Genomic DNA, 15,406 nt, shown 5'->3' on the forward strand with positions numbered 1-15,406 from the left:
TATTTATTTTTGACTGTCTGAATCATTAAAATGTAAAATGTCATGGAATGCCACATGTATAGGTCAATAGTGATGCTGTAATGTCAGCTGTAGGGAGGCACTGCTCAGAGGGATGCAGTTCAGTGAGAGAAAACACAAACATACATACACAGCCACCTCCAGGCAAGGAAACAGATTCACACGACCAGACACCCCTATAGCTTAGAATGCAACACACACACACACACACACACACACACACACACACACACACACACACACACACACACACACACACACACACACACACACACACACACACACACACACACAAACACTCTGAGAGGCGCAAAGACAAACAGGAAGTGAAAGCATTTAACTCTGGGCCCCTTGTGAGTTCAAAACAACACAGAGGTCAGGGGCACCAGCCACATGTGGTTTCTATTACCACTCTACAGTACACAGCTGGATCTGAAGAAAACATGGACCTCACAGAGCTGAAACATGTTCAAACTGCCACAGAACAGTTTTATATTATAGCACGGCTCACTTTTAGTGACACAAAACCGGCTGTCCCTACTACAGGATACGTTGTTGACATAAACATGCTGTAACAGTACCATCTAGTGGATGCTTTACTACTTTAGAAAGAATGTGGTACTCATGCAAAGCATTACAATTAAGAAATGGGAACTCTGTAGTAAATAACTGTGCAGATCCCAGCACACCTACAGATGCATGTGTATGGTGTACAATCCCCCCGAAGATTTTGGTCAGGGTCCAAAATAAAGCCTATTCCAAATCAATATGTGGAATGCAATTATCCACTGTAGCAACTTGTAGAAGGGGAAAAGTTACAAGAAGTTGCTTTGTTTTAAGAGAGAATTACATATGTGTGCTAACAACTTCGCCACCTTGCACCAAATAGCCCACGACTGTTCCGGCCCGTGTTGATTGATAAGTAATAATAACTAAACTAGCAGTTTAGCAATAGTTAAAGTCGAGATTCTTCAGAAAGGTCAAGTGTCTGTAGATGTGTCCCATTTCAGTGGCTGCAGCCTTTGTAGACTACATTTTAAAACTGAATACATCACTGGATTCACATTTCAAATGTGCTCTGCAAATACACATTTACTTGCTTCGGTTGGGACGTTTGTGTCACATAAATCCTTGGTGGCCAAGGATATTACACGATTCCTTTTTTGAACTGTAATTGGAAAAAGAGGCAAACTCTGTAAAACCACTGAGCTACTGAAGATCATGCCTTCAAAAGTAAGTACTGGGTTGCAGGTCCTTTGAACAGCAAACTGAGAATAATACAATTTTAGAATACAGTTAAACCTATAATATTTGTGAATTGTGGATAAAGCTTCGTGAAGAGCAGGCAGCTTGTGCTAACCGAGTGTCAGATAAAAACAGTGATAATTTGAGATTTAAAAAAGGAGAGTCTTGTTATAAATGTTAGCCAGCAGTTCCAGGTCCTTTGAACAGCAAACTGGCAATAATACAATTATAGGATACAGTTAAGCCTAAAATATTCCGATTTTATATCAATTCAAATTTTAATTGGGTTTCCACTGGGTTGAAGAGGCAAAAGAGATGCAGACTCTATGGAGTGAAATCATGGGCCATAATCAACAAATTACGCTCTAAATTTAAAAAAACAAAACTTCCAGTAAAGATTTATGGATAGCTCAGTGGGTTGAGTCCCAGCCTGTTGCCCTTCACTGTGTGTATTCTCCCGTCTCTACCAGTTTCCCATCCACCTACTTTCCCAATTAAGGCCACTAGTGCCACAATATCTTTGAGTTATTTTTGTAAATATTTGTTTCAATGTTTTTATTGGAAATACTTTTACTTTTTAAATTTTTTTTCTCAGATTCAGTCTTTTTTCTGTGAGTATCAGAACTACTCGTCAGTTTCAGATTTGTTTTTAAAGTTACCTTCAGATAAATATTAATATTTTCATTCTTTTTTTTTTTGCAGACAAAACTCTGACACCAGACAGCCCACATGAGGGATTCAGGCACCCCATACTCTCGGAGTTCCTCCCAGAGGAATCCCGCCCAGAGGAGTCCCTCCGAGGGACACGGTCCAATATCCTATCCAGGTCCACAAAGTATGTGTAGACTCGTTTGGTAAACTCGCATTCCCCCTCCAGGACCCTACTGTTAGAGCAAAAGCACTAAAATGATATGTCCATACTTGGTGTATGTGTAAAGAAGATAACATCACAGAGGCTGAAATTAAGCCCTTTTCTATCGTAGATCTCTGTTCAACCTGGGCAAAAGAGGAAAAAAAAAAACACAAAAACAAAAAACATTCTCATAACTAGAAATTCTATTTTAATATGTGTTAAAGTTATTTTACCAACCCCTACTCAGTTTAGGATGAAGAATCTTCACATAGATTAAATGTTTACAATATGTTTCATGTTCAAATTCACCATTATCCGTATGATCATTTTATATACTCAAAATATAACTAATATAACAGGAAAAATGTTAGTCCTACTGTATGTATTTGGTTCAATACCAGACATTCACATTTAGATTTATGATTAATGATACATTACTTATTCATATTTTATAAAGGGCAAACGTACATTAGCAGTTGCATATAATAAAACATTGATAGTTTCTCGTGAACATCCCACTAACCAACCAACCAACTGCATATTCCTGGATACCGAAATCAACTGCATGGTGATTCTTGTGAGGAACGAAGGCCTGAAGCCTTTATTCTCCATTTCGATGTATTTTGAGGTAGAATTTGCATCAGTTTGGGAATGTGTTTCTTCATTCTTTGCATTTTAAGCGTGGGTAGTCATATTTGGACCACAGACTCGGGAGACATTTTCTGACTGTCCATTATCTATGTGAGGAGTCACCGAGACACCACAGGCATGGGAGTTATTTTCTATCTTTAAATTCTCTGAGCGAGGGGTTACAGCATAGGACAGCGATTCATTGTCATCCATCTGGTTATTGTCTGAGCTGTGAGTTGCAGCTACTTGATCGATGAGGGGCTCTTCATCATTTACTTCACTACCACTACAATTAGAGTAAATCATTGTTCTATCAAAGTCATTTCCCAATTCTCCTGCTTCCATTGCTTCATCTACCATGTCGCTCCACAGATTCAGATTCAGAAGATGGTTCACAGTCACTCATTTTGCTGGTTGTCATTTTTTCAGGGCTTGTGAAGGCACCTCAAAAGTGTGTTGTCTCGGATTATGAGAAAATGGCATTCATCAATCTGAAGAGGTTCTAGAATAGGTACAATGAAATCCTGTGATGTCATCCTGTCTTTTGATGCGTCATCTGTAACCTTACATAGCCAGGATAGGACACATGACCAAAACGGAGCACTTGTCACGTGACCAAGATTGAGGTGTCTCATAACTGAGAGAGTACCAGGTGGATATGAATAACAAGTTAACAAGTTAGTTTACAAGTTAAAAGATAATTAATAAAATAAAAACATCAACAAAACATGATTAAAACAATACTATGACTGAAACCTGATGCAATTTATATATATATATATATATATATATATATATATATATATATATATATATATATATATATATATATATATATATATATATATATATATATATATATTTATATATATATATTGTTATTGTTATGAATCTTTATTTCGGCTTGTACAGAACAAGATGAAAAGGAAGAAAAAAAAAACAACATTTCTTTTGCCGAAAAGGTGTAGGCTGAAGCCGTAGCTTATAGTGCCTACGCTTTTTTCTTATGATCAGCAAAAATATGAGACATTAGCTTTTACTCAGTGAAAACAAACAATACATAAAGAAGAAAAAAAAATAAGTAAGACAAAATATAAAATTGACATTTCACATCCTAGAATGTTTTTGATAGTATACCTTATAATTATAGTGTTTTATATTTATTTACAATATTTTCTTTAAACAATTTCTTAAACTTGTAGATAGAACTGCACATTTTTAGGTTGTTATTACAACTATTCCAAATTTCTCTTCCAAATATTCAAATTATTATATATATATATATATATTTATATATATATTTATATATATATATATATATATATATATATATATATATATATATATATATATATATATATATATATATATATATATATATATATATATACATACATATATTTATATATATTTAATGCCACTAATTTTTCAACACAAAATTCATGCCTGTTTTCCCAGACTGTGCAGAGTGTAATATTCAAAAAAGAAAGAAAGAAAGAATAAAATAAATAAATTCAAGAATATATGCTTTTTTCCTTTTCAAGGGTGCCGCCATGTTGCCCTGGGAGCCGACAGGAACGGGAACGGGAGCTAATTAGAGTTAGCTGTTGCTGCTAACTCTTTCAAATTCTTTCAAATTTGTTGCTGGACCAAAGTTTGCCCTCTCTGGACTTCAGGGACAGGTTTCTGACATATATTTCCACAACAAAAAAAACATTATTTGTGTAGAGCAAGGATAATTGTCTTTGACTGTATTATTGCAATTTGAAAAATACCTTTTTTCGAGGTAAACAGAACGTAAAAAAATTACTTGTGCAATTAACTGAGAGTTAAATTTGAAAATCTTTCCATTTATCGAGATTAAAAAGTGAAATCGATTGACAGCCTTTGTACACTAACACACACACACACACACACACACACACACACACACACACACACACACACACACACACACACACACACACACACACACAGACACACACACACACACACACACACACATACACACGACAAATCAGTTGTGAGCGTGTGTGTATAAGTTAAGAAATAACTGGTTAAGAGCTATTTATCCAAATTAGGTTGAAATCACTGTTTATGTTGATCTGTAACATTTCATCTGCATCTTGGGTCATCCATCCCTCCCATCTGGTTGTCTGATTCCCATACTTTTGAAACAATAAACAACAATATATTTGGATTTTGCTTCTCTGTTCTTGTGTTGTTAATTTTCTTTGATATTTGCGATGATTATTTTGTGCTACTGCAGATCAAACTAAGATCAGATTTTGTCCTGTAGCTTCACTTTTGCTCTGTCACTCTCATTTTAATTTCTTATCAAGTGTCTTAGTCGCCTCTGCCATGAGTCCACTGCAGCACTGTGAGCTAGTTTATCATTGCTGATGTGGGACATATTTCCTTTATGAAGGAATCTGCAGTTCTTGCAAGAGACAACCTGGACACTAAAGGTACACAGGCTTACATTTAGTATGGATGGGAGACAGTAAGAGTTAGAAAACACTTCCTAAAGATCATCAAATATTCCCTCAAACCTAAAGTTATATTTGGATGTGAAAATTAAAGGCATCAACAAGTTTACCCGGTAATTAGAGAAGTTGCAGTTCCTAAACTGAGTGAGTCAATCTCCATTAACGTCACGGCTGACGTCACAGCCGTATCCGTGCATTCCACGGATGTATTATATTAATATATATTATGTAATTATATTATATTAATACATTAATAATATATGTAATACTATACATGTAATAATATACATGAATTAATATATTATATTAATACATTTTATATTAATATTCGCGTCATTGCCCCGGGGCATGATGGGAGGCCCCAGAGCATCATGGGAGGTGACTCAACTGCGCATGCTCTATGGGCCCGTTAACACAGAAGTAAACCCGGAAGTCAGAAATGTTTTCGGCGTATGCGCTGGCTGAGCAAAATGTATTGAAATGAATGGGCGGCCATTTTCAATGTACCATCCAGTTCTATAATACATCCACGGGGTAGAGCCGCTCCAAGCCGATACTGTTTCTGTAACCATTCTGGCGAGGTTCTATCCGGGCTGAGCCGGGACTATTTCTGACGTCATCACCCTCCGCGCCACTGATTGGTCGGGGGGCGGGGCCGTCATCACCCTCCGTGCCACTGATTGGCGATTTTATTATAAAGCGCAAAACATCTGAGTAAGAAGAAAAAGAAAAGAAAAATTCCCTCAACTGCAGGGGTGTAACCCAAAAGAAAACTTGATTACTCAAGTTGAGTCAATTGCAAATGTGACAGTCTCAGAGCCAGAAGTGGTCTCTGAGCTGGTGGAGATCAACGTAACAGATGCAGTGTGGTCCTCGAGGAACAACAAAGAGCAGACATCAGGAGAGGAAAACATGAGAACTCTCTGAGAGTATTAACCAGTGTGAGGTCCTGGAAGAACTCACTCAATTTAAGGAAGTAATTCCAAAACAGGACTCATTTATTCCACATGAGTAACTCTGCAGTCTCACAACCAGATGGGTTTTCTGAGCCAGTAGAGATCAATAAACCAGAATTGGTTTCCAATAAACAACAACATAGCAACATGAATAAGGCCCCGTCAGATTACAGCCAATGTGAAGAGTTTGAAATATATAATCAACTCCAGGAACTAATTCCCAAAGAAGACCTCAGTGTTCCAGATGAGGTGGCTCCACAACTTGGGGTCCCAAAGCTAGAAGAGGTCATTGCTTCAAGTAAGAACTCAAGCAGAGGAAAAAAAGCCATCTTTGTGGAGATTATTCAAAACAATTCCTCACCCCAGCAAGTCGACGCCAATACAAGATTAATTCTTAATTCATTTTTACTGGACTTTTTTTTATATAATTTAGTGTGTAGCTTTTTGATAATGACCCATGATTTAACTCCATGGAGTCTGACTCTCTTCTGCCTCTTTAACCCAGAGAACACTGAAAAAATTTAAATTGATATAAATTCAGATTTTGCATGACACAAATAGTTTAGACTTGATTATGTTCTATAATTATTATAATTATAATTCTATAATTATGTTATTGCCAGTTTGCTGTTCAAGGGACCTGAAACTCCTCTTGTGAAACTGCTGGCCAACATTTATAACAGGACTTCTGTTTCAGATCTGAAATTAGCACTGTTTTTATTCGACATTCGGTTACCACAAGCTGCCTGCTCTTCACCAAGCGTCATCCTTGACTCCTTTCAGACCAACCTACAGCCAGTCATGGTGGTTTGTTATGACTTTTGGAAATCAAGGACAGCACCACACTTGCTGCCAATAAAACGCAACATTTGCAAGCAAAAAAAAATACAAATATAAGAGACACTCTGAAAAGAATAAAAGAAGCAATAACTAGATGTGAAGCATCTTAGAACTCCATAGAAAAAAGATGACAATCTCCTTCTACAGATCCACGATAGGGGACTTAGTGGCCAGTGATGCATGCATACAACTTCTCCTGCTTTAGAGACTATATTCACTCTCCAAAAACAAAAATTACAACAGAGAGCCTACATGAAAATGTATATAATTATTTCTGTGAAACAATAATTAATCAGAAACTTCCTTTGCCTGTCAAAGCTAAATATGCTTTTTACGGACATGCTTCAGGGGGGAGTTAATTTTTTCTACATACCAGAAATTTTCACTCAAGGGAAGACTTTAAAAGTCATACTCATTGCTAAATATTCAAAAAGCATTAACATACAGTACAGACCGAAGGTTTGGACACAACTTCTCATTCAAACAAATGGGGGAGTGTGTCCAAACTTTTGGTCTGTACTGTACTTTGTATTTGTTGACAATGAAAGCAGAGAAAGTAATTCATAAAGACACCCCCTCCTCATCTAAAGATGAAAAAACAGCAATGGCAAGTAGAGGACCGCCTGACCGCCATCACAGCGGGTGGCTCCCTGCTACCATGCAGCTCTTAAAACTTGAGAACATAGTAAATGAAGCAGATGAAACATCCAAGCAAACTAACATCACACCACAACTTGTTTGGCAAGCTAATCTTCATGAGCAATGTTTGACAAATTAACATCGATTCAATACCCACTCACAGTCTGGCTCCTTTGTCACAATCACTTGCCAGCGTTCATTTCTCTCTGGTAAAAATCAGCGAAGCGAAGCTCATGCACATCTTAGAGAAGGTCATTAACAAAACTGCAACAGTGAGCAGCATTCCAGATGGGTCGCTTTGGATTTGGGACGCCGTGCCTCTGGTGCAGCAGCTAAAGCCCCAGCCCACACTTGGACTATATCCTGAGCACGTTCTGAGGAAATCAATTCCATCAGCTAAGGCAACCTCTGCAGATGTTCCTTTTGTGTGTAACACATACAAAACACAGAGCATCACATTTGCTAAGCAAAGACCTTATACAGAACATGGTCAAACAATTGACCAAAGATGACCAAAAGACAGCAAAGACGTGGAAAAAATGCTCAACATGTGGTCGAACAAAGAGTATATTCTCTAATACTGGAGCATACAGTATATGCAAATAAAACACTTTTGAGAGTATACCACCCATTGCGGACATGGAGACAAAGGTCAGGAGCTTCAAGACGGGACAACTCAGTAGGAGGCAGACACCAGGCTGATACTGCAGCTCATGCAACCAGAAACAACAGCAACCTGGTGATCAGGAGCCCTGAGCTGGAACTCCATGTCTGCAGCCACATCCACAGCCATCTGTACTTCATTACATCTCCAAAAGAGAATATATGACTCTCTTTAAAAAACTTTGAACCAGTTCCCCCCTATCAGCAGAACTCTGGCAGTGGAAACATTTACATGTGATTTATAAGATCAGAAAGACAGCGAGGATGTCAATCTTGCAAGAACTAAATTATTCAAATCATGGAAGTGTTCAGAGCGAGACCTACCTCCACATAAAGACTCCAACACAACAAACGGCCGAACCATCAGGCTGCAGTACACAGAGGGAGCTTTGAAGGTGTTCCTGACATTCCTCCTCCAATAAACCAGGGCTCTCCTGCAGGAAAACAAACTGTTTGAAGGGTACATCCACATGCAAAATACATATTTAAAAATAATACTTTTTTTTTTTTAAACGACCTCCGCCATGCCCACATACTTGATCATATAATTAATACAAATTTCGACTCCAACCCTATTCAAAACTGCCCCACTATCACAGCAGCACTGATTAAAATAACATAAAGCTGAGCACCGAGAGACAAGAAAGGAAACACCATCATGTTGATCCTTCTGCAACAGGAGGGGGATGCCACGCCAGCCACCTCGCCATCAACAGGGCCGATCCCACCTCAAGTGGGGAGGAGCAGTCCAGCATCGCCTTCAGGTCCTCCTCAGGTCCTCCGGCAGGCTATTCCAAAGTCATAACAATGAAAAGCCACCTCACCGTGGGTTTTTTAATTAACTTTTGGAATAACTAAAAGGCCGGAGAACCTCAGGGTCCGCGAGGGTCCTGCTATGGTAAAAGTAACTCAGAGAGATAAGAGGGCCCAAGACCGTTGAGACATTTAAAAACAACCAAAAATACCTTAAAATCAATCCTGAAACACAGGGGTTGTGCAAACAAGTTGTCATGCACACATTTGTGGCAGCGTAGAGACTGACAGGCTACTCACAGATGACAAGAAACAGCTTCTTTTTCATTCCTGTTTATGCAGATGTGGTAAAGCTCCTCCATGAAACATGGACTACTGTACGAAGTGCTGTTTTGTTTATTAACTTCGTAAACATATTCCGACCTGGCAAACATCACACATGGCTGGAGTTTGACTTTTGAAAGGAGTTTCAGCTCTCGGTTCTTTGCAGCTGCACATTGGCATGATATGTGTAGCTATCTTGACCTTTTCTGTCTTACATCCTGGCTCATTTATCAGAAGTCAAATGTGTAAATTGTTTTTTTTTATTTTTTAAATCACGCATTTCATTATATCACTACAGCAATTGGAAGCATGAATTTGATGAGCAAATGTGAAAAATAGCAAGGCCTTTTCAACTTCACACGTGAGGAAAAAAGTCCCCTGAAAGCTTTATTTTATAGGAGCCAACGCAGCCTTCGCACTTAGAAAAAGTGCAAAGGCGTCTGACCAAAGGTACGAAGAATTTGAGAACATTTTCCAGTGACTTTAATTACTACTACCGTGTATGCCGACGACACCCGCTATTATGTTTCTGGTTCCCGCTGATTGAACGGCTGTGCTGAATGTCGCCACCTGATTGGTTAACCGTCCAAATCGTACATAGCCTACGACTGGCTCGCGCCTGCATATTTAACATATTTAAATATATGATTTTTGAACAAACTGAATCTCATCAAGAATGAAATAATCTTTACATCTTTAAAAATCTGTGTTCTTCCTTGATGTGGATCTTTATCTTTAAGAACTAAACCAGAAACGCAGCCCACCACCTCAGTCAGACAAACACTTAAATAATACATTTGTCAGATAACTAAGGGCCATTGCTGCAGGGCATCATCCGTTGCCTGGACAACCAATCAGCAATGCGTCCGCGTGACCACAAGAGGTAGACAGCGCAGCAGCAGCTGTACTGTAAATACTCGATAAACGCGTTTTTAGCAAATAATTTGGAAGTACTCATGTATTTCAAAGCACATGTGTCCAGAATGGTTTTTAAAATGGCAAAATACTTTCCAAATTGAATAGTCTTTCTTTTTCCTGTTCACTGTTTCAGCAGAGTTTGCCTCCAAAAAAAAAAACAACAAAAAAAAAGAAAACCAGTATCAGTGAAGTTATAAAGTGCCTCACCTGAATTACTCTCGCATCCCGCTGGAGTCTCGGATCAAACAGACGTCCGCCTGCCATAAATCCCCCGGTACCGCTGCTTTAGCAGACTTGAATACGTGAAAAAGGCGGCGCCAGAGTTGAGTAGAGGGTCATTTGAGATCCTCAGCAGGACCTGCTGCCTGCCTGCCCCCTCAGTCCCAGCTGGAGCTCACGGACAGCAGACCTGCAGCATGGAGCTCACCAAAGAGGGCAGACCTGGACAGACCGAGGCTTTGTTTGAGGCTTCAGAGCTGGAGAATCAGAGGAGCAACGCTGGGCAGAGACACAAAAGGACCAACAACTGTAAAATCATCACAGGGGTATGTACTGTATGCCATTTTGTCCAAACTGCAGAGCTCCTCTTGTATCTAAACTTCACAATACAGCCAAAACTGCAGGCTTAAAAGTCAAATATTATACACAATTGAAAGTGTTTCTGTAATGTTTTGAATTTCATGTGGTCTCTCAGTGGACTTTCAGTCAAATTACAGATTTCTCTGAGATGTTTTTTTTTTTTTTGTTGTTTTTGTTGTTTTTTTTACTTTAAATAATAATTATAACAGTACATGTTGATGCTGAAATAAGTCATTAATTTATCACTTAAGAAAAAGAAAAAGTCAGTGTTATTTGCAATTTATTCTTTAAGATTGGGGGGTAAAAATGTGTTGCCGTGGACTTGGAGTCAATTAACAGAATGGATGAGGGATTTTGAGAAGTTTTACTGGAAATAAATGGCTTTTAAATTTTGCACACTTTATCAGAAGACCAATCATGGAAGACTAGCCGCCTTTATCCTGAGGCAGGATCATCATGGAGAATCTAAAACCACAGCTTCATGTCTGCATTTTTACAATGTTTACTCTCACAGTCGTTTATCCACAGCTGCCACACAGCTGAAACTGTCAGTGCTGCAAGTGTGAACGTGGAAACGAAATGTTTTCACCCCAGTGCAAAGAGACAGAGGCCAGCAGTGTGTCTGCAGGTGGGGATGACCTGCCGTTGTTAGTGTAAAGCAGAAGTGGAACCCCCAGCCCTCACAGACGATTTGGAAAGTTTAGGCCTTTATTTTTCTTCTTTTTTTTTTTTTGCAAAGTTCTTGTTTTAAGTCGTTTTTTGTGGATCTTTGCGAGTCTTTGGTGAAAGGAACAAGCAATAAATTAACTTGCTCAATCCGCTGTTCATACAGTATATGATTTTTTTTTTTTTTTCTCAGGGACTATTATTTTTCCCGAATTGACTAAACAGTTTATTATTTTTTATTTTAATTGTTTAATAATCTGGCTGGCAAAATGTGAGTTTGTGATGAGGAATGCAAATACCGAGGCCAGATTGCATTTTCTGTTAGTGTAAATCCGAATTAGAAAACAGAACAAACAAAAGAAAAAATAAGATTGTTTGGCAAGTTTCAGTTTCAGTACCTTGCTCGTATCCCATTAGGTGGCATCCTGGCACACTGTTAATGTTTTTGCTCTCAGTAATTATCGATGTGATACTGTTAGGTTATTTGGCTATTTGGATGTACACATCTTCCATATATCTATCTAAATAGTCCCAAATATATATATATATATACAGTATATATATATATATATATATATATATATATATATATATAGGCAAGGCAAGGCAAGGCAAATTTATTTATATAGCACAATTCAACACAAGGTAATTCAAAGTGCTTTACATTGACATTAAAAGCGGCAAGACATAATAACAAATAGGTAAGAATAAGAAAAGAAGTAAAATAATAAAAAGCACAAGCTGTTAAAAAAAAATAAAAATAAAAAATAAGGGCAGTACAGTACAGCAGGTTTAATTTAAGAGTACACTTCAGTAAACAGTAATGTTTTTAACCCTGATTTGAAGGAGCTGACAGTTGGAGCAGACCTCAGGTCTACAGGAAGTTTGTTCCACCGGTGAGGAGCAGAATAACTGAACGCTATATATATATATATATATAGTCCTGATTAAAATACAATTAACAACAGTTATCCACTCATAGCCACTCATGAATCATTGCTTTTGTTTGACCTGAAATCTGACATTTTAACGACCCGTCTTTCTCTTTTTTTAACATCTGTTTTTATTTTTCACAAGCTTCGAGAGAAACCACACCTTCGAAAAAAGGCTTGATCAGAATTGTATTGCAGGATAAAAAGTCATATTTTGAAAGCACTTAAGTTGATGTGGTCAAAGACATTTTAAAGGCACACTGTATTTTGCTGAATGTTAAGTTTGGAATAGAAGGTGTGGGCCGCATGGCTGTAAAATATTAACCGAAGCCTCCCTCCAGAAAACAAACTAAGAAAAAAAAACACCAGCTTTTGTTGCAACATGAAGGTTACTCATTAAACTTTCCCAGATTAGTGTCTGATCTGAAACAACAGTGCTTGTGGTCTGACTTGCAAGTTCCTTTTTAACCTTGGCAGCTGAAAAAGGATGTTGTGATAAACTGAAAAGGTAAAATATATTTCAGATTCAGACTTGTAGGTTTCCAGCCAGACAGATTGTTTTTTCTCACTTACCACAAAAACCACAACTTTGGGCCTTTTCAGATTTCTTGTCTGTTCACCTATCTGAAAACAAAATAAGTATCCAGACATCATGAACAGAGCTTATTTTCACAGCTGTCTAGTAAGTCTGATTATTGTGTGTGAAATCACACTAAATGGATTACTTTTGGTTGATGTTACCCACAATCCTGCTTTTTGAGACTTGGCAGCACGTTGCTACAGCTTTTGTAGCAGGTCTATATTTTGAGTCAGAGGGTTATTTTTACATGTAACAAATACAAATCCCACTCACATCCGAGTTTGTTTCCAACTTTAGTCCGCATGGTAGTTTTTTTTTGGATTTATGTGTCATTCATCCCTTTTTTAATCCTTATTTTGGATGTTCATAACTTATTGCATATTACAATGAGTGAGCAGTTACAGATACACTTTCTGATGAGGGGTCACAAGAATGTCAAAGGAATTATGATAATAAATCTCAATTTAGGATGTCACAAACAGCATTTAAATCTGGTAACAGAAACCTCCAAACTATTTCAGACTATCCTGATAAGTAAACAACCACAATAACTCAGCAAGGGCCACTTTAAGTCCGACTGCCAACACGGAAAACACCCACATCTCCAGATAAACAGAATCTGAGCGTTTGTTTTACAAGTCCCACACTCCCAGTGGGATGCCATCTTCCAGATACATAAACATATGATTGATCTCTACTGGCACACACTAAGACGTTTGTAAAAAAATGAAAATAAAAAAATTGGAAATGGGAAAAAAAATGTGAGACCATCATTTGGACAGATAGGTAGGGGGCTGAAAATCAGATAATCTACTAAAGAGCTAAATCTGACAGCAAAAGAAGAGCTTGATCTTCTAAGTAGATAGCTTGGAGCTAAATCATCAGAGCATGCACAAAGGAATATGAGCCGAGAGAGAATAAAAGCCACCAAAAATGATGGCGAGTGAGGAGCAAAAAAAAGTTCTTTTATCTGTTGGAGTATGGTTAGATCAAAGCCAAACTTAAAGGTGACACAGCACAGGGCCAGCTATGTAATGAGCCTCTCAATGCACCCTACGCACATTTTTTTGACTTGGCCTGGGTACTTGTGGGAGAGCTCTGCCTAGTAAGAGCCCACAAGCCTGAAAAAGTTCACGTATATCAAACCAATGTATTATGTGTTGGGGCATGTGTCTGTTTGATCCATGCAATAGTCACCTCCACATCAAAGCAAAGTCTGACTGTCCTATGGGCCCGATTTACTAAGATCCTAAATAAAGAGTACTAAATTGCGTGTGCACTGAAAAAGTTTGCGCGTGCTGTTGTTGTGTGTTTTGCGGGTGATCAACTAAGAATGCTTGCGCAATTGATAACAGGTGCAAACCGCAGTATTTAAATGAGGTGTGAATGCGTGTCTTACGGTTTGCGCCATGGAGAGTCTGGATGGAAAGCAGGATAGTGGCAAGCGCAAAATGAAATTTGACGAGTTGGAGTTAGAGATATTAGTGGAAGAGGCAAATAAACACATTCATGAACTACAGCAAAGAAATGTAAACATTACCAAAAGAAACGCAATATGGGAGAAAACCTGCGATACAATAAATGCAGTTGGTAAGACAAAAAGAACGGCAGATGAGGTTAAAAGAAGGTGGCAAGATATAAGGCGAAGAAATAAAGAAAAAGTGGCCTTTAATAAAACTTCGGCAAACAAGACAGGTGGAGGGCCTGCGGAAGAGATGCCTCTACCAGCATTGAGCAGCAGGTGCAGCTCACCTTCTGCGAGGAGCAGATAACTGGGATACCGGGCTATGACACGCTAGAGCCAACTGCAGAACATAGGCGCACAATAAGAAACACTTTTTTCTCCATGAAAACACGTGATTTATTTATTATCACAAATAAAAAAATGAATGTGCCTCCTGTGGCAACCTTTTGCTGAATAATACTCGATTTAACATTCAAATAAAATTACCATATTGCCATAATAAAACCCCATATTGATTATTCATCAGGGCAAAAGTACTAAATGAACAGCGTGTGCTATTTTGCTCATTTGAGAGGCGCAGTCCTCTTTGCACGCTGTTAGTAGATCAGCTCGCACATTGGTTTGCGGGTGATGTCAAGTTTGCACACGTTTTTACGCACGCAAACCTTTAGTAAATCAGGCCCTATGTCTTCACTTCCCATCTGCCAGCATTGAGAATGATGTGCACCTCCACTCAAAGAGGAACGGGAGTGCTGGTACTACATAAATCTTTGGAGTGTGCTATGCATGCAAACCACAGCAGATAAGAGTACACAGCAAAAACACATTTCAAAGAAAGTGATTAGAGGACTATTTT

At 38.3% G+C, this 15,406-nt stretch overlaps 1 protein-coding gene across 1 annotated transcript in view; it reads left to right on the forward strand.

Annotated features, from left to right (window-relative positions):
• The first annotated feature begins 10,720 nt into the window (after positions 1-10,720).
• enpp1 (ectonucleotide pyrophosphatase/phosphodiesterase 1) overlaps positions 10,721-15,406 on the forward strand; it is a 51,237-nt gene continuing 46,551 nt past the window's right edge. Inside the window, exon 1 of the mRNA XM_061707021.1 lies at positions 10,721-10,873. Within this exon, the coding sequence (XP_061563005.1) occupies positions 10,745-10,873 (129 nt within the window). The 5' untranslated portion in view covers positions 10,721-10,744. The remainder of the gene's footprint in view (positions 10,874-15,406) is intronic.

This window comes from Cololabis saira, chromosome 18 (assembly GCF_033807715.1).
Source record: "Cololabis saira isolate AMF1-May2022 chromosome 18, fColSai1.1, whole genome shotgun sequence".
NCBI lineage: Eukaryota > Metazoa > Chordata > Actinopteri > Beloniformes > Belonidae > Cololabis > Cololabis saira.